General features: G+C 43.4%; 2 protein-coding genes across 3 annotated transcripts in view; one reads left to right on the top strand and one right to left on the bottom strand.

The window, feature by feature from the left end:
* The window catches only part of LOC111064663 (zinc finger protein Xfin), a 45,132-nt gene that overhangs the window by 22,861 nt on the left and 1,393 nt on the right, over positions 1-20,878 (top strand). For both annotated transcript variants that reach the window (XM_022352413.2, XM_022352412.2), the window contains exons 2-3: positions 613-3,195; positions 17,850-18,047. In XM_022352413.2, the coding sequence (XP_022208105.2) occupies positions 620-3,195; positions 17,850-18,047 (2,774 nt within the window). In that variant the 5' untranslated portion in view covers positions 613-619. The remainder of the gene's footprint in view (positions 1-612; positions 3,196-17,849; positions 18,048-20,878) is intronic.
* On the bottom strand, positions 10,357-10,828 carry LOC111064673 (cytochrome c oxidase copper chaperone-like). The gene has a single exon (XM_041592460.1). The coding sequence runs from the start codon at positions 10,702-10,704 to the stop codon at positions 10,441-10,443; it is 264 nt and encodes an 87-aa protein (XP_041448394.1). The 5' UTR covers positions 10,705-10,828; the 3' UTR covers positions 10,357-10,440.

Consider the following 20,878-nt stretch of genomic DNA (forward strand, 5'->3'; position numbering starts at 1 on the left):
AAAAAACAAGGTCGAAAAAAGTGTCCTAGGTGTATAAAAAAAAAACAGCTACGCTATTTTAAGAAGAGCAAACTCGTAAGAAGATAAACTTTTATAACTTATATTTATAATACAAATTAAAAATTAGAACTATTTTTTTTTTAATAAACAAAGACTTATTTTTTAATGAATTAAATAATAAAGAAGAGGGAATCTTGATAAACTTTAAAAAAAAGACTTATATTATTTTTTATTATTTTATTTTATTAATCTCAAAATAAGTCATCTACCTGATTTTTATGATAAAAATAAAAATCATGAATTAATTAATTAAGAAGAAAAATCTCGTCACACGATAAACTTTCATTGCTAATTTAAAAAAAAATTAAATAATAAAAAAAATATAAATAATAAAAAAATAATACAAATTAAAAATAAGACTTATGTTTTATTAGTAAAAATATTTATTTTTTATTTTTATTCATCAAAAATAAGTGATCAACTGATTGTTATAATAAAAAAAAATATAAAAAGATAAATTAATTCTTATTTCATAACTTTTATTATAAAAATTATAATTCTTACGGTCCCCGATTAAAACTCAAACTATGCACTTTAATCTTTAATCCCCAGCTGCAACATGAACAGCGACGATCTGGAAGACACACATCTGTGCATTAAGTGCAATGCCACCATAGTGGGACTCGCCAAGTACATAGAGCACCGCAAAAGCAACTGCCTGGCCGCAACGAAAGCCCAAAGATCTGTGACTCCACCGGCAACGGGAGCAGAGGCCACGCCAACGGCCACTCCAGATGTTTCACCCACCGCGATACTCAGCAGCACACACTTGGATCACTCGTACGACGGCTTTCATTTTGCAGAGCCGGAGGCGCCCAGCAGCTATCTGAGAAAGACGACAGCCAGTCATGGGGGAAAGAGCTCCAAGTCGCTGACGGAAGCCTACGATCTGCCCTACGAACTGGGCGCCGATTTGTTCTTCTCGTCGCTGCAGTTGCAGAGCGTGTCAACGGGCGGAAAGACGGTGTCGAGGCCCAAGGAGGAGGCCTGGGATGGCGCCCATAGAGCGGCCAAAGAGGAGGCCTGGCCAGCGGCTAGGGATCCGGTACTCAAAGCAGTGCGAGAGGAGTCTGTCTTCAAGCCGCTCAACTTTGTGCACGACTCGCCAGAGCCCAGCGACGATGAGGACGAAGAAGATGATGATCCGGATGACTCGTTTGATGTGGAGGAAGATGAGGCCGAAGAGGAGTACGATGTGGTGCAGCATTCGCCGCCCGCAGTGCCTGCCACCCACACGGGTGGCAAGTGGAAGCCCGAGCATCGGCCGCAGCTGCGACACACGCACATGGAGAGGATCTCCCCCAGCTGGGATGAGCCCGTGGATGTGGTCTACGCGCATCCGCCCGAGGAGCACACGCGTGGCAAGTGGGTGCCCGGCAGCAAGCAGCTGGAATACCGCGAGAACATCGACCTGACGAAGCTGCAACAGCCGGGTGTCAGCTACTGGTGCAACATCTGTTGCAGACGCTTGAAGAGTCGCTGCAACTACGATCAGCATCTGCGTTCGGGCTACCATTTGAAGCGTGCGGAGGCCGAGTCTCAGCTGGAGCAGGCCACCCTTGGGGGTAAGCTTACGCTGAGCAAGGACTTTAGTCTGCCAGAGCGGGAGGAGCAGCAACAGCAACAGCAAGAGCAGCAGCAGGCAACGGAGGAGGAGGAGGAGTCTGCTGCCCCCAAAAGGAAACGCCGTGCGCATCAGCTGCGCTGCGATCTGTGCCGCCACACGATGGCCCGCCATCTGATGGGCAAGCATCTGATCTCGCATTACCACTACCGCCGCCTGCAGCAGCAGACGCCGCTGCGCAGGCAATCCTTCCTGCAGGACATACTCGACCACATGGCCAGCATTGTGCGACAGTCGCCGTTCCAGTGCCTGCCCTGCCGCTTCTATGCCAACACGGAGCACTCCTTTCTGCAGCACTGGCGATCCGAGGCGCACTTGAAGCAGGTCGAGGGGCCAGCAGGTCCAGGGGCTTCGGGTGGCAGCTTCTGGTGCAGCTACTGCCAGTTTGAGTGCGACTCCAGTGACGTTATGTGGCAGCACATGCTGCATCCGTGCCACAAGGATGTGGTGCAGGCACTCAATCGATCCGTGCCCATTTGCATTGCCCAGCGGCGTCGCCTGCAGTGCTCCGCGTGTGGCGAGAGCTTCCTGTACAACATGCAGCTGCGTCGCCACTTTGCCACAGAGCATGCGGGCGTGCCGCCCACCGCCACGGCCGCCGACGACTACCAGAGTCGCTTTCGCTGTGGCATCTGCGGAGCGCCGCAAATGTCCCGCCTGGCGCTGCAGCGGCACGAGAAGTTCAAGCATCAGCTGGAGCGCTACTACTGCGGCATCTGTCACCTGGAATTTGCCACGGCGCTGGAGGCGCGTCGCCATCGCAGTCTGCTGCAGCACAAGCTGCGCTCCACGCCCAAAGACAGGGCGGCGCCGCAATCGGATAGGGTGCTGGAGCGCATGCTACGCGAGGTGCTGGAGGATCAGCGCCCAAATCCGCCGGCCAAAAAGAAGCGACTGATCGCGGCCTGCAAACAGTGCGCCAGCTGCCAGAAGATCTTTGACTCGCCGCCAGCGCTGGCCCAGCATCGGGCGGCGGCGCATCCCACGGAAAATCATTGCTGCCTGAGTTGCGGCGAGAGCTTTCACTCACCTCAGGCACTGGGCAGGCACAACCGCAGCTGTCAGCCCACAGCGAGCACGTCCGCCAATGCCACCGCCACCGCCACTGCCACTGCCACGACAGACGGCAGCAAGTCCTGGTGCTGCGATCAGTGTCCGTTCAGCTGCGAATACGAATCGGATCTGCTGTATCATCGCTTCTTTCACACTCGAACGGGTGCGATTGGACGCAACGAGTTGCTGCAGTGTCCGCGCTGTCCCAAACGCTTCAAGATGTACTCCCTCAGGCCGCATCTGCGGACGCACACGAACGAGAAGATCTTCGAGTGTGCCGTCTGCCAGATGAAGTTTGGCAGGCGACACAATCTCAAGAATCACATTGCCACCATGCACGGCCCGAAGGGAACGAAGAAGCAAACGGAAACGGAACCCAAACGGAAAGCAAAGCATGTAACGGATGAAGACAAACCCAAATATCCGTGTGCAATATGCGGAAAAATGCTGGCAAATAGGTGAGTAGTCGCCCCATCCATCCATTCGGGCAAATCCCCCAACCACAAAGTCCCCTAATTAGAATCTCAAAAAGCGCCTCAGGCGTCGCTCTCTCTCTTTCTCACTCTCTCTCTCTGTGTGCAACGGAAATGTTCTCCATGCTCTTGTGGAAATTTGTCGCCCCAAAATAGTTTGCGAAACAATAAAAACGTGGCAAAAGGAATTCGCCTGCAAATGAAATCCCTGCAAGAGACATGCATGTGTGTTGCATTAATTAAAAATTCCAAGCTGCAAGCCCACACACAAAAAAACCCAAAAAACAAAACACAAAATATAACTCATTAAGTTCGGGGCATTCCACGGCGGGTCCTGGCATCCCTTTACTCCACTTCCACAACTGGGCACTGCAGCCACAAAGTATGCAATGCACTCGCAAATCAAGATGCCTCCGGGCTTATATGTATTCCAACCCACAAAAAAACTGCACTTCTACCCCCGAAATATCCCGGAGAAATATCTGTTTATATATTAACAAAAGATGCAGCCAGCAAAAGGACAACACTTAGGGGTGCTCCTTCCCGAACGGCACCGAAAATGGCATTATTACAATGGGTTATTTTTTGGGCAAGGCATTCTCATAAATGTTGCTGGCGGTTTGCGCATTTTAGAAAATATCCAATCCCAATGGCCAGTGGCTATTTTTTTTTTTTTTTGGCTGGGATTCTGCTGTGGCGAAAAGTGGGGAATGCTGTGGAGATGGGAATGGAACTGCATTTGCTTAACCAAAAAGAAAAGGGATTAAGTTCCAAATTGTAATGGTTCTTAAATGCTACGATATACGAGTACTGAGTACTGACTGATCCTATTCCAAAATTCGATGGCGATTTTTCTATATTTCTTGCAGAAATACCTTCTATTTTTGGGGTCCTCTGGGGTTTTTCTAAAATTCCAACGCTGCTGCCGTCAGTACTCCCAAGGGCCCCTACCCCTTCCCTACTGATCGTGCCATGGCCATGGCGCTGTTGGGTTTTTACGTTTTATATTTTCTTGGATTTGTTTTTCGGTGATATTTTTGTTGTGGCAATTTTTTATCGCGTACTTTTTCTGTTTTTATGCACATAAAAGTAGACTGGAGTTGTATTCTCAGTGTATGATTTGCTGCAGGCCGTGGCTATTCTATTGAGAAGGGAGAGGGAGAGAAGAGAATGGCTGCAATATAAATGAGAATCATATGCAGTAAAATTCGTAAATATTTTATTTAATACAATTTTGTAGATAGGAATGATAAATGAACAGGCAAGCTGAGGATATTTTCAGGCATTGCGATTGCCTAGAGCTGAAAGCTCTATTGCCTCTGGATCAGGCTGTGGTCGCACATTAACATGGGGCATTGAATATATTAGTTTGTGCCAGAAATTGGGGTCATCTCGGTTGAGATACGTGTTCATCACCATGTAAGTGCGCAGTTCGCTGTCGAGGTCATCGAAGTTCTCCACCTCGGGATAGAGGACCACAATGAGGCGCTTGCATCGATCCTGGGAGGTGGCATGCAGCGCGAGGCGGAACTCCAGTCGCCCCCAAGTCGACTTTAGGAAGTTGTTCGTCATCAGGATGATGATGCGCTTCGAGTCCTTCACAGATTGGCTGATGCACTCGGGAATGGACTCGCCCACCAGCCAGTCGCGCAGATAGAAGCAGAGCCGGAACTTGTTCGAGCCACTCTCCAGTCTCTCCACGAACTCCTCAATCAGCTCCTCGTCCTTGTGGGTGAATGATAGAAATGCATCGAACTTCTTTTGTTTGTCGCATTCCCTTCGGGCGGCGATGCTCAAGCATACATTGTGCTCGTATAACCAGATCAGTAGGGGCTGTTTGAAGTGTATCATAATGTTTATAGTTAGTATGATTAGCATGAACGAAATGGTGAGAGTCACAAAGTGCACGGTGCCTGAAGGGCATAAATCACTCTCATTCGTCTCGATCAGCCGCGTTGCAGTGCCACCGCAGTAGAGATCTATTAGATCTTCGATATCCGGCGATCGACTCTTCACAAAGTGAAGGAAATCTTTGTGCTCGCAAGTGCAAGTCCAGGGATTTCCAGACAGGAATAACTTCAGCTGGGTGGAGGCGGCTATTCTCTTGTCTAAGAAGTCTCGCAACTGCCGGTTCAGCGCCGAAATGCTATTGTTTCGTATGTCCAGAGTTGTTATATTCTCAGGCAATTGGTCGATTGCCGTCAGTCGATTGTTGGCCAGGTAAAGATGTCCTACATTTGCATATCCGCGCAGGGAACTGGAGGGCAAAGCCTCGAGATAATTCCCTTCAAAATGAAGAGTGGATTGTCCAGATATCGGTGTGGGTAATGGTGATATTTCTGTGAGTTCTTTGAATCTGCAATCGATAATAAACGAAGGCAACGTAGAATTATCTAGACAGCAAATGCAGGCCTCCGGACACAATCCTGAAGACACCATATTACAACGATCCAGGGCGGCGGTATATTCCAGCGGTTCCCTTTGCCTCAGGAATGAAAGGAAGGTCTTTGCCCTGCAGTCGCATGTCCAGGGATTTCCAGATAGTTGGACCTCACGATCTCTCAATAAATCGACCACCTGATCATCAAGAGCCTCCAACATGTTTTTTCGTAGATCCAAATGTGTGATGTTCTCGGGAATCAAGTGGAATGGCAAGTCCTTTATTTTGTTATCAAATAAATAAAGTTCTCTCAGGGAAGCATGACCCAATGAGTCTTTAATGCTGGTAATTTGATTCCCATCCAGCTGCAGTATGGCATTGTAGGGTATTGAATACGGAAGATAAGGATAGAAATGCTTATCTGCATGCCTACAGTCGATCATAAAGTGATCCGTGCTGCGGTTAAAGCAACAATGGCATCCAATTTGGACACGATGCGTTTAAATGATGAAAAAAAACAGGTTCGATCGTGTTAAAGGAAACATTATGCAGAAAATCCAGCATAAGTTTTTCATCACAATTGACGTTCCATCGGTTTCCCGCCTGCTCGAAACTAATCCACTTTTGATAGGTAGTCCATCACATCTTTATCGAGTCTTTTGATGCGATTATTTTTGATGTTCAATCTGCGCAGATTTTTTGGTAGCCGATCAATTGCAAGACTAGTTAATCTATTATTGGATACAGATAAAGTTTTTATGTCATTATATCCACTTAATGTATTCTTTGGCAGTTCTTCTATATCATTTGAATCCAGATACAGAGCCGTGTCGCCAGTACTCGCAATTGGCAATGGTGGAATTGCTGAAATTTTTATATGGGAACCAAATATTACTAAAATCTTAGAATACACATTATAATAACAAATGAAATTATCAGGGCACTTGTTCCTGCTAAAGTATCTGCAATGAAGAGGATGAATGGTGCAAACAGTCGCTGCTAGATTCGAATAGGGCTTGTATTTATCATTCACATAAATGTACTCTAGTTTGGTGTAATCTTTGAAATATTTCATATCCACCATTAGATTGACTTCCAGAGTAACAGTCACTAAGCTCTTATGAAGAGTCTCAGATCTAAAGAGAAAAAAAAAAAAATACAAAATTACTTTTTGAATAGAAAAAAAACGAGAAGGAACGTGCGAGTCGCTTCTGGGGACGCGACTCTACTTACACCCGTGCTCAGGCAGTATATAAATTTTTGAGATTATGGTTTTTTGGATTTTTATAATTTAAAAAAATTTTACATTTTACATTTTTTTGTTACATCTGTTATCTACATCTGCAATGTATATTCTACATCTAACATGTAGATTATACATGTACCATTTAGATTCTACATCTCCTCCGCTAGATGGCGCTCGCGTACATAACGAGGCAGAGGGTGCGAGCGAGAAGGTGGCTGGGGAAGCAACTGAAAATTAATTTCTTCATTCTGGCTATAATTATGATCCGATCTGATTCAGATTCGGCCATCTGGTAGATATGGTCATTCTATACGATACTGCGATTTTATCATATCTTTAAAATTGTGCCTGCCACAGATTTTAGTCCTTTGTGTGGGCGGAAGGGGGCGGGGCGAAATTTTGAAATACACTTGAAGCAGTGTGATATCATCATCTTATAGTCTCTGAGATCCAGGCGCTCATCAAGACGGACAGACAGACATGGCTATATCGACTCAGCTATTGATGCTGATCATGAATATATATACTTTATGGGGTCGGAAACGTTTCCTTATCTGCTTGGGCACATCCACTTTTACCGCAAATAGAATATACCCCTTAACTCTTTTTGAGTACGGGTATAACAAAACTTTGAATTGAATAGATAGAATTTCCTTATGGATAAATAGCCTGAAATCAGAAAAAGTAGGTTTTAATTCTTGATAACTATCAGTAGTCCGATCATATTAATACACGTATTTGAATTAATTTCTGAAACAAGATTTCAAAAGCTATTATGTTCAATTTTTATATATACTCGTATGTACATATTTACTTATTACGTATTTTGAATAATTTTCACAACTATCCCAATACGAACCTTAAGAACTGGAGATCCTCTACAACCACACAGCTGAATTGTAATGCGTTTAGATTCCGCATGCTGTTAAAAACTTTCGCGGTAAGATATCTAATATCTATGCTCGAAAAGCGAAGCAATTTTAGATTTGGTGTACCCACAAAAGTATCGTCGTTTATCCAGATTAAGGGATATGTCCCGTCAGGAGAAACAATTCCAATCTCTTCCACATGATTCAGGCTGCTTAGCTGAATATAATCAATCGATTTATCATTTAACATATCGGTAGAAATTTCTAGAGATTTTGAGCCATTTAAACAATTGAGATGTTTCTCATATATTTCAATGTCTGCGCCACTTAAATGGTATGTCTTTACTTCTTGTACACCAAGATGTGTGAGATAATATACTGCAGGTCGATGTATGGAGTCATAAACAACAGTTAAGAGTTCCAGTTTGACATTAGTTTCATTGGAAATTGGGAAGATATTCCACTCTTTGATGTCGCTGTTGGTCCAATTGAGTGTCAAAGTTCCATTTTTTAAATGCAATGTATAATCGTTTGAGATGACAGCTGATCCATTTTGGTGGCACGTTTTATCACTAATATTGGTATTGCATAAATCTTTACAGTATGTTTCACAGTAGTCCTCTCTGATATTTTGCAAAAACTTTTGAGCACTAAACGAATTTATTGCCAAGAACACAAAATATATCCAACAAATATTCCACGACATTTTTTCGATGCGAACTGTATGCGAGTTTTATTCGTACTAAACGGACCGGCAAACGGCAATAGTTTTCGGATGAAATCCCAAAATTAGTTCTCCATAGGGAATCTACACAAAAACAAAAAAAAACAATTAAAAATGTATTATATTGCTCCCAAAAGAACTAAAAGCTGCAGAGAAGAGAGAAAAATATGAAAATTTCAGTAGAATATCTTGATAAACAACGAGAGGGAACGTTGTGAGTCGCTGCAGTGGCCGCGACTCTTACATTTACTCTGCACTCAGTCAGTCCAATTTTAGAATATTTTTTATCTGTTCCCAATTTCTTTCAACATCTGTCATCTACATCTCTCTCTCTTTATCTCTCTTCACTCACCAGAGAACGCACACTGCACGAGCCTGAGTGTGTGAGCGAGAGAGAGAATGAGTAGCGCTGCAACGCTGGAAGGGCGTGGGTGAGCAGCTGAAAATTAATTTCTTTAATCTGTCTAAAATAATTATCCAATCTGAATCAGATTCGGCCATCTAGTAGATACTATCATTTCTCGTATCTTCTCAATTGGGGATGCCACAGATTTTCGTCTTTTGTGGAGTCGCAAGGTGGCGGTGCGAAATTTGAAAACACATTTGTAACAGGGTCTGAGTCTGAGAAACAAAATTTGTGATTATCGGGTATAACAAAAACCAACAAAATATTAGAAAATTAATCATCAAAATATCAGAGACGAACTTTTTTTAAATATTGTAAAAATACAAGAAGAATATTATGAAATACTACGAATATACCAGAAAATGCTAGAAAACTAGTACAAAATACTATAAAAATAAAAGAAAAATACGGATAAATAGAAACATGCCGGAAAAATACTAGAAATATTCAGAGAACAAATGAGTTAATCCTACAATATTGTATTGTTTCTTCCCTTTTTTTATTGGTGGTGCACCTAAGACCCAAAGTCTTCAACTACACCCAGGCCTCATTCTTCACAGATTTGATCTATCCAATGTAAAATTCCCGTACCATGTAACCCATCAACCAATCTATAAAAAGGAGAGCTGATTTACCCTGCTTTCATTTTATTTTCGACTACATCTACAACGATTGCCTTCTGCAGTCGCACACTCTCTGTCTGTCTCTCGCTCGCTCTGTCTCTTGTAGAGAGAAACCCATTAGCACTGACAGATCTAAATCTCCGTCGTGCATAACTACTCATAACTTGTGGAGCTTTTTTCTTTGCCATCGTCTTGCCAACTAATTCCTTGAGCAAACATTAAGTTGAATTGCAATCGGGACTCTGAGCTGTGGAGATGGAAAACGGGATGGAAACTAGAGGAGTCGCTTGGGTAGAGAATTTTCCACTTTTCAAGTGATTATTTGAAAAATTTATTAAAATGCTCATTTGAAGTTATTGTTGTGCCTCGGCTTGATGTAGATACTTTGCTTTTACGACTAACGAGACCAAGTGGCCAACAGTGGAGTGGAGTGAAGTGAAGTGAAGTGAAGATGAGCCCCAGACAAACTTTCAGTGTGGCTCAGTTCCAGTCGCAGTCCCAGGACGACAACGACAACGAAGACGACGACCAAGAAGACGACATCGTCGTCAGTCATGTCAACAGTGGATGCGCTACACACGCTTCCGGAATTCCAGACTTGAACTAACTCAACTTTTACGGTTGCTTCTTCCACTGCTTGGAGATGGTGGCTTCTGTTTGTTGGCTGTGAGTGCTAGAGATGGCACACGACTTAAACTATATTTTCCAAGCAGAAATTATAATTTATTTGCAACATAATGTACATTGTACACTCTTTGGAATTTATGTATTTAAACCTCCGATGTCGAGTAGTTTTGGATTAGCTTCTGGTTGGTGTATTGCAGTGCTAAAGTTGTGAGAGAAGAGAAAGATGTGATGCGAATGGAAGTATAGATGATCACAATATACTTACTGCATTTTATTTTTGCTTCTTATCTTTAATAGGGAATTTATTTATTTATCGCAAGCATTTGGAGAGGGGCGCCAGTTTGTGGTTTCTACTTTAGATATTGAAACCTGCCTCGAGCATGCACTTCTTGTATGCATCGATCACGCCCAGGCAGTGCTCTTCGCCGTGCTCCAGAAAGCACTGGTCCCGTGCCTGCTTGGTCTCCGGACAGGCACAGCAGGCACTGCACTTGGTTTTCTTGTCACCAGCGGCCGTTGCAGCGTTGCTCACGGACTCTGCTGCCACGGGCGCTGCTGCAATGGGCTCTGATGCAGCGGCTGGTGCCGTTTGGAATTGTTTGGATACGCGGTTGCCCATCGTTAAGCAAATTAGTAGCAGAACTTGTCCTCGAGTGGCACGATAAAATATTTTTATAGGCACAATTTGGATTTATTTTTGATATTTGCAATTTGACGTGAAACGAGTGGAACTACTTTCTGGATTTATTTATTTGTTGGTGCCCTTGATGCCCATCACTCTCACGCTGTCATCTCCAAATGGTGTCCTTTGCGTATACTTTCTGCCAGCGTTGAGAGCTGCTGGCGGGTCTCCTCCTACTTGGGCCTGTAGAAGTTTGAGGCGTCCGCTGACGACGTCGTCGCCACGCCATCGCCATCGCCAGCGTCGGGCAATTCACTTTTATTGAAATGGCGTGCAATGTTCTGTTGGCTGACTCGCTCTCAGAGTTGGATTCGGATTCGGTTTCATCTCTCCTGGTTTTTTCTTTTTCTTTTTCTTTTCTTTCGCTATCTTGCTCTGGCCACTGCCTTTTCCAATTCGTCTGCATTTTCCACTGTCCCCTGCTACAGCCACTGCCACTGCGACCTGCCCCTGCCACTGCCACTGCCCTGCTTTTTCTCTGTCTGCACTGTTGTTTTTCTTTCAGTTCTCCTCCAGAGTTTTTCCGCTCCTTTTTGGTCTATTTTATTTTGTATTTTAAGTCATTCCTTTGGTGCATCATTCGTTCGTTTCGTTTCGCCGGCAGTTGATTCTGTTGATGGCACAAAGTGCAGTGCAATTCATTTTAATGGTCGCCGTCGTCCTCCAGTGATCTCTCCCCAAACCCAAACCCAAACCCACAACCAGACACCCAGCCACCCATGCACCCATGCACCCTCTTGATTTTGCTCTCCGTTGGCGGGCGGGTGGGTTGGCTCCCATCACTTGAGAGTCAATTTCACAAAACTTGATTTCCCATTTCCAATGACGCCGGTTTGGGTTCGGTTTGGGTTCGGTTCGGTTTGGGTTCGGTTGGGTTTGGCTTGGTCTATCGGAGCAGGATTTAGGTCCCGTCTCGTCTCGTCTCTCGATTGCCTGCCACATTGCATTCATTCATTTTTATGAATCTGCGAAATTGAGTCGGACATTGTTCGGTTTGTGGTCTGTGGACGGGCATTGGGCATTGGGCGACGTGTTCTCTGTAAATCCTCCAGTCTTATGCTCCATACCGGATTCCTGCCTCTCCCTCTTGTTGATGGCTATTGGCAAGTGTTTTGTGTGTTGTTCCAGGATTTGCTTGGAGCTCTCCCACTCCCTCTAGCTCTCATGAGCGTACTGCCAGAATGCATAAATGTATATCAAGTGGCGGCAGTCGCAGCGGCAGCAAAAAAAAGCCAAGTCTAGTTGGGTAATAAGCATATGAATACTCGTATGCTTTTTCCTCTTCCCCCTTGTGTTCCATTGGCTTACCAAAATGTTGGGGGTTTGTTGGCAAATTGATGGGGATGGCTTGAAGGAGCGCAAATGTATGAGGGAGAAGCTTTAAAGTAGAAGCGAGCATCGGTGGGAAGAACAGTTCTATATCGAGCAGGGATATGGGCAAGAAATTATCACTAAGATGCCCGTTTAGGTCTAATCAAGGGCATACCAAAGCCTAATTAAAGTAAAAATATACAAAGAACTACACGCTTAGGTCATGCAAAAACTAGAGAACTAATAGAGCACTTTTTGGTGCCGAAAAGTGTCCTTAATTAGTCCCTAAACCAGTGGGTACATTTCTATCGTTCACATTATGATACCCGATTTTATATGCAATATTTCTATGCTTTCTTCAGTTCAATTATCTACTAAAGGAATATAACGATCAATATTAGAATAAAATTTATTCATTTTTTATTTATTTTTTTTTTTTTTTTATTTTTTATTAGATTGTAAAAATAATGGCAATTTTTGTATCGTATATTATCGTCTCAGTAACGACATCCTTTAACCCCACATAAACCATCGCAACAGCATGGTAAAAATCCCATCCTTTGGCCTGCCCCGTAATTATCAACTTCATTACAGCAGACACTTCCCACACACAAAAATGTATTTGCCATCCAGGAAGTCGCATTCGAAAAGCCATTGCCCGTTCCATCCATCCTATTGTCAGGGTATAATTATACGGCTAATCTGAATAGACGAGAAGACGTTGGAACATTAAAAACTTCAAGTTAAGACCCGCCCAGGCATTAATAACAATGCAACAAACACACACGCAGCACAGCGAGGAGGGTTAAGCATGGGAAGGCGGGGGTTAAACGTAACAGAGAGAATGGGTTAAGCTAGGGGGAGGAACGGAATGCAGGGGGATGGACAAGTGCACGGGGTGACATTTAACGGTAATTTCCTGCAACGATTTTTGTTTAGCTCAAGTTGCTGCCACATTGCTGCTGCTGCTGTGGCAGATAAGCCTGAAGAAAAAGGTATACGCCCCACCCCCCCCCAACAGTTTGCCTTGGCACTTCCCTAATTACACATGGTATATAAATGTGTTGTCACACGCCCACCCACTGGCGATGGGCTGGGTGGGGCTGGGGCTGGGGCTGGGGGATGGATGCAACACAACTAATTTCACATGCAGCACAAGGCGAGGCATCAAAATCCTGCTAATGTGCCGCTAGCAAAGAACAACTCTCAAAGTGAGGAAAGGACAAGACTGGAGGTCGGGGAAAAACAGGATGAGGAATATATTTATAACGAACTGTTGGATACTCTGGCACATCGAAAAGCAGTGTGGAAACATTTTTGTTTGTCTAATTTTTAGCTTTGACTTACAAAATAAAATTCTTCTGAACGATTCTACACATGATTTTGATGTGCTTTAGTTCTCCGTTAATTCCATTAGCCAGCTGTGCTGCTCTGCAGTTCTGCCGCGCGCTCCAAAATCCGTGGCAAACTTCTGCTAAAAATCATAAATACCCTGTGAAAAGTGTATGCCCAAGACTTACGTACCAATTAAATGAGAATGCAGCCTGAGCTCTGGAGCTGTGTAGCTGTTTAGTTGTGGATCTACAGCCTTGTGGATCCTTGTGTGTTGAGCAGTTAAGGAGCTGGGCACATACACACACAGGCACATCCTTGTGACTGACACCGGAAGCTGTCTGTCTGTCTGTTGACTAACGCCCCGCGGCATACACCGAGAAGTTTTGCGCCCAAAAGACAAGACAAGACAAGACAAGACAAGACACGGCACACAAGAAAGACGCTGTCATAAATATTTATGCGAGTTTTGGGAACAACAACGGGGCGAAGCTGCTCCAAAAACTACACATGCGATTGTCTAAGACAGCCACAGACAGGCAGGAGTCCAACACCCCCCCAACTGCTGCATCCTGCTGCTGCTGCTGCTGCTGCTGCTCCTGCTCCTCCTGCTGCTCCTTATGCAGCTGACAATGAGCAGCAGGATACATTTTGCACCTGCCACACACCGCGCAGCACCCGCGACATGTTTGCTCAGCATCTTTGTGAAGGAGACAGACCATAGAACCTCCTTCCAGCATAGCAGAGCGGAGCAGGGAGCAGCCCTCTAATGGATGGCGTGCAAAAGTTGACACAACACCCGGACCCGGACACGGACACGGACAGAGCCAACAGCTTCGTCCGGGCTTTGCAGCTGCTGCTGCTGCTGCACGGTTGATGCCTCCGCCACTGCAGCTCCCTTGCCTTATGGGGGGGCGGCGGCGTATTTGATGACAGCTAAACCTTGGGGGCCCCCGCTCTCCCACTGGCGCTGTAAAGGGCAAAGTTTTCCTCGCAAGGCGTTTCCAAACGTTTCGTTTTCGTCAACTAATCGGCTACGAAGCTGCCATGATGCCATCCAGCCATCCTGCCATCCTGCCATCATCCTGGCTCATCCTTCTGCTCGGTCGAAGGCGGAGCTCAATGTAAATTCTGTGCGCGTTTTGTATTTAAAATACTTGGGGAAATGAAGCCAAGCCCCCTGCTATGTGACTGTCTCAAGTGTAGGAGGTTTCAGAGCGGTTAATATCCGCATTCGGGACTATATCTGGGATTAAATTGGTTTGTTTTTTGGTGCAGAAGGAGCTCAGAGTGTGCAGCGTCCTGAATGCAAAAGAGTGCAGCTTAACTATGTGATTTTGTGATTTAATGAAGGCATTTTTTTCTGTGCTTATAATTTGCATTAATTAATCTCCAAGAGCTGTAGAGTCAGAGCTATTTTTGGCTGTGTTTTGTTCTTCATCGCAGGAGCTTTGATTTGGGCAACGATTCCTCTGATTCTTAGCTGCCTTTGCAACGTGAATTTTATTTTATATTTCTGAGGAACTTGTGTGGCTTTTCATTTGTACTTTTTCCCAGATTGAAAGGCTTCTCATTTTGCCAGAGCAAAATCTTCTTTCGTTCTGCGATTGCTACGAAAGTTAGTTTGTTCTGTACTTTTTATCTGTGTGCCTTCTACTCAGTTCTCTGCACTATTCTACCCGTTATTCTGCCCTCTGTTATTGCTGGTTCTGTTGCCACACGTATATGAGTTATAATTGGTTTATTTAGCGCCTCTGCCACCTGCCTCAAATTAGCTACAGATCTCCTACTCCGCCTTCTCCTACGGCTCTCCTACTGCTGCCTGCTCTCATTGCAATCCGTTCAATTTACAGGTAATGTTGCCTGGTCGTAGCCCATGAACATATTTCTCGCTCGCCTCGCTCACTCGCTCTCTCGCTCTCTCTCTTTCTCCAGAGCAGAGAGAAAGTGGAAACGTATTAGCGAGACGGACGATTATGGGCCAGAGAAAACTGGAGAACTTACGGAAAGACCTGAGTCTGGGAAATGCATTTGAGCAAATAAAAGTTAATGTTTGGACGAGAAAATACAACTGGGGGGGAAAAGCGCTCGGGAAAAAGAGAGAGAGAGAGAGATAATTCTGTTGTTGTTCCGCTGCTGCTGCTGTTGTTGCATCTAATTCGCTTTGCTTTCTTTCAGCATTATGTTACGGGGGTTCCTGGTGCCATTATCCTGCGGATCCTTCGCCAATAGCAGCAGCAGCACCACCAACAACAAGAGCAATTTACGGCAAACTCCTGCAGGTGAAATGGCATCCTTTTGTCAAGTCTTGCAATATCTGGGCGCAAGAAGGGAGCACTTTCTCCGACTCCTACTCCCCCCACTCCCCTCCCCACTCCCCACTCTTCCTTCATGTCATCCTGTTGTGTGTCTCGCGCTGTCTCGCGTTGTCTCGTTGTCGTCGTTCCTATTCAAACTCCATACAAAGTGACATTTCACATATCAACGACGACGAAGACGACAACGACGACGCCCACTTCTCTCACACTTCGGCCCTTCGCGCCCACACCCCTCCCCCTTTTGGCGATGGCATCATTAGAAATGCATGACAATGTTGTCGTACCTCCAGAACAGCAGCCACGCCCCATAGCCCTTAACTTCACGCCCCACCCACCCAGCGACCACCCAGCACCCACCCAGCTTCCACCCAATCTGTTGTCTGGATGGCGGCTGGGTGGCTGGTGGCCGCGTCGTAACAGGAATTTAGATTAAAGATTGAAACTTTGTTAATGTCGCGCATTATTAAGAAGAATCTTTTTCTTCGCTGAATCCCAAATGAGGCTAAGGAAATTAGTGTCCTCCAAGGATGAGCGCCCCTATTCTGCTGCTTGAGGGAGAAGATATTGGAAATATTTTCGCATTCAGGAAATTGATAAGAAAATGGAACTTACTTATGTGTCAGTACACCCCGTTACAAAAATCAAAGAAATTATGCCTAAATAATCATAAGAAAATTGAGAGAAAAGTTAGCCAAGTAGCACTCAGAATTAGAAAGGAAAATTTATCTAGATATGCCTTGGAAAACTAAAAGAAAATAGACAAAAATGTGCCAAGAAACTCTTGGAGAAAACTATGACAGAATTTCGGGCAAAATGACTAAGAGATGTGTCTCTAAAATTAGAAATAAAACTAAAGCCTAAAGAATATAGTTTATAGATTATAGATTACAGATTATAAAACACATAGCCCTGTTATGGCAAGGTGAACAATTATAAAACACATAGCCCCGTTATGCAAAGGGGAATAATTACGATGGAAACGAAAGGCAGATTTTTGAGAGCTCTTCATCCTGCCACAGTTTCGTTTGTATGAGAATTAAATTCAATCACACGAGCTGCAGCTGCATTAGGACCTTAGTCACAGCAAACTTTGATAGAATTATGGCAACAGTCAGTAAATATTAGAGGCCTCTATATCCACATTTCTAAGGGCTATTTATAAACTACTCCCAAGTAGATCTTTCCTGAGAAATCTTTACAATATCAAAGCTCTTCACCCAATTACTCACACAAAATCCCATCCAATTGACTAATCAACAAACTTTGCTTAATTTAAAGCTATTTTGGCAGTAAAATAAAGCAGAAAGTGCTGCCCCACAACCAAAACAAATTGGAAAATCAATTTTAAATCAAGTCCCATCACCTACTTGCCGCAGATACGTATACACATCCCACTTCAATTGACAACTAATGCCTGTCTTGCCTCATTTAAAGTCCAACGTTGCGCCATTGCCTCTGCTCCACCTACCAAAAACCAACAAAAAAAGACCAACAACTTCTCCATCAGCAACGCCAACGCCAACGCCAAGCGGCTGACTCCAAGCGAGTTCTGTGCTCAGCTGTTTCGATTAATTAGCATCCGTAATTGATGTGCAGAAAAGTTTTTAGCCTACGAGAGAGTTTGCATTTGCATTTGCATTTTGCGGGTCCTTTTGACTGGAACTAGATGGACACAAACGTGAGCATGGCCCCCAAAAACCCTGAGACTGGCACTGAGACTGAGACTGGAGTACAGGCCTGGTCCATGGTCCATGTCATGCCTGTTTCTGGTCAAATGCCTGGGCCTGAGCCTGAGTCTGGGCATGGGTCTGTTCCATGCCCTGTTCTGGTCCGCTGTCCAAGGTTTTTGCTGGATTTGAACGTGCCTCGTGTCGGAGTGAAACGTGACTTTGGTGCGAATTACTTTTGCTTTGATTTAATGTAATTAAAAAATTTCCCAATTCCAAAAGGAGAGAAGAAAAAAACCCGTACAAGGACAGTAGAGATCTACACAAAACGTAGGCCGTACACAGATCTCTTCAACACACAGAAAAGTGATGCAAATCTATGACAGACGACAGACATTCAAGAGACTTAAATTTTCATTTCCATTTTTAATGATTCGCTTTTTGTTTTTTGCAGGAGTTCCCAAAAGCATCACGAGCAGAGCCATGCCTTGAATGTGGAGCGTAGCTATCGCTGTCATGTCGCGGACTGTACATTTGCTGGTGCTACGCAGGTGAGCCTTCGCATCCATTTGGTCTCGCATTCCCAGGGCACATACAAGTGCGAAAGGGACCAATGCAAGTATGTGGGAAAGAGCGAATTGCATTTGAAAAGGTAAGTCAAATTTTTACGAAAATTTAACTTTAAATATAAGTTTAATTTTGGATTAATGTTGCTGGGAAAATATCCTAAGAATTTATGAAAATAACGACCTAAGACCAGAGAAAAAATTACACTTAAAACATACTGTATTTGTATCCAGAAAAGAAAGCTTTTTCACTCACATATTTTGACATTAATATGAAATTATTTTAAAATACAATAAATGAAAATCTTCATATTAACTATGAAATATATTTACATATTTAAAATATGTAAATAATTAATTTTAATTAATTAATATGTAAATATATTTCATATTTTAAATATGTACATATGTAAATATATTTAATAATTAATATAAAGATTTTCATTTATTTTAAAATGTTTTATATTTGGATTTAATATAGTTCATCTAAAAATACTTTCTTATACATTTTTTTTTTTATCAAAAACAATTCTATTTAATTTAAATATGGGCTTGTCTTGTTTACTCGTATACTGTTTTTATCTGAGTGTGCTGCAACCTTTTTTTCCACAAGAGCAGGCATCTGTTTTTGAAAGCTTTGACAATATCGTTTTTGATTTTTGAATTATCTATCTTCTACCATCCACCTAATACTCGCCCTTAAGAACCATTTTATGAAGAAAATTATCGTTAAAAAAAATAAATATTATTTAATATATATAATAATAAATAAATAAAAAATAAATAAAAATAAATAAAATAAACAAATAAAAACATAATAATATATAATATAAATATTATTATTATTTATTAATTTTATTTATATAAATTAAATTTTTAATAATAATATTTATATATTATTATTATTTTTATTTGTTTATTTTATTTATTTTTATTTATTTTTTGTTTATTTATATATTATATATATAATATTTATTTTTATTTAAATAAATATTAGTTTTAGGACTGAAACTCAAAGATATGACCTCCCAAAATAAGGCTCCAAATGGGGACTTACCAAGTTACTTATTGTTTGTTGTATTTTCTAGGGATTAAACTTTCAGTCTGTCATTGTCAGTTTTAATTACCTTAATCCAATGGAAATATGACCCCAAAAATAGTCCAAGTCCATGGGGGCTTGTCCAATACCCCTTGTAAGAAGGTATTATGGCACATTTTGCACCAAATGTATTTCCATTCAATTACTTGGCAATTCATTACACTCTCTAACACACACACACACACAATTCCGCTGAATTTCGTTTTGGCTTATGGGGCGGGGTCCAGCAGCTCCACTGACAATGTTGCAGCCCTATTACTAATCTACAAAATGCTAATCAGGACTTACAAAGAAAGAAAACGCAGACCCAAGGCAGCCAAAAGACAATTGCAGCTAACAAAATAAACGAGCGACATTTTCTACACGAATTTGAATTTCTTAAATAAAACAACAAAAAAAAAACAAGCAAAAAGAGAGAAAAAAGAGCAGCCAACAAGAGCAAAAATGTCATCCATAATTGCAGACTTTGAACGGCAATTGCATAAATTGATGAAAACAACAAGCGGCAGGCAGGCAGCAAGCAGGCAGCAGGCAGCCAGTCCGAGTCCCAGTCCGAGTCCCCATGCCCAGTTGCAGTCAGAGTCGCAATCGAAGAGTCCATGGGGCGGGCAGTCCACCAGCGACAGAGCTTGCCCCAATGGACGTGGCATGTAGTGGTAGTGGTAGGGAGTGGGAGCAGTCGTTCGAAGAGTCGTCCCCAAACAGAATCGTGACTTATCGATCGCCTTTGATATGCGCATTGAATTCTTGTAATATTTCCAATGCTGCTCTCCGAATCCCGACGATCAGTTCAGGGCCAAATTGCCGGCAATATGGGTAGTGCCACTGTGTGTTGGCTGCAGCAGCAAGCAGCCAGCAGCAGCCACTGTGCTGCAGCTGTCCGCCCCAAGAGAACAACAACCACAACCACAAAAAAAAGAAGCAAGAAGCAAAGAGTTGAATACACAGTTGTAAGTGGCATTGGGTCTGGCAGACTGGACGTGGAGGATCGTCGTAGTCGTCGTCGTCGTCGTCTTCCTCGTCGTTTGGTCGTTTCGATCGGCTTTGATGGGGACGACATTTGGCTTCTTTTGTACTCTGCCGTGCAGCAGACAGCAGATTTGAATGTTGGCTGGATATAATGGTTAATACCCTTGATCACCTTAACCTTTGGCTTGACGATTCAATGGCTGGATTAAACGTCAACATTTCATAGTTGAATGCAGAAACGGAATTGTCATAGAAAGATATTTGCATTCTGATTGATCTGCTCCCAAAGATTTCCTTGAATTTTGATTACGCTGCTGCCCGCCTATCTGCCCCGAAAAGTTAATGAATTCATTCAAAGAATACCCACAAAATGTGGTGCCTCATTAAAAATACGCAACAGCTTTTGACCTCAACCCAAAAAGCCAAAAACACAAAAAACCAAAAAACAGGGCTTGCATAAATCTTCTACAGATTCAGAGAGACACACAGAGAGAGAGAGAGAGAGAGACAGAGACAGAGAGAGAGAGAGAGAGAGTGCCTCTGTGTGATGCGCTTAACTGCCTTTGGAGATCTTCAATTAGCTATCAAAAGGTTGGCCCCGCTGCTGATCCAGGAATTTCAAAGCGCAGCCAAAAAGGCATCTCTCGGCCTCGTTTCGTTTCGTTTCGTTTCGGCGGCATTCAACACACAGAGTGAGAGAGAGAGTGGAGCCTACAGGGAAAAACTCCTACAACTTCTGGCTGGAGGCTGCGGCTGCTCCTCCTGGAAGCTCCATTACTTGCCGCTAATTAAGCCTACCGCGAGTCGCGCATGAGTCGCCTTCCCTACGCTCTGTTTCTCTTCAAGTTT

The sequence above is a fragment of the Drosophila obscura genome, unplaced genomic scaffold, assembly GCF_018151105.1.
Source record: "Drosophila obscura isolate BZ-5 IFL unplaced genomic scaffold, ASM1815110v1 contig_179, whole genome shotgun sequence".
Taxonomy (NCBI): domain Eukaryota; kingdom Metazoa; phylum Arthropoda; class Insecta; order Diptera; family Drosophilidae; genus Drosophila; species Drosophila obscura.

Excerpts from the sequence above, each read along its gene's own strand:
- LOC111064673 (XM_041592460.1), bottom strand. The coding sequence starts at position 10,704 with ATGGGCAACCGCGTATCCAAACAATTCCAAACGGCACCAGCCGCTGCA.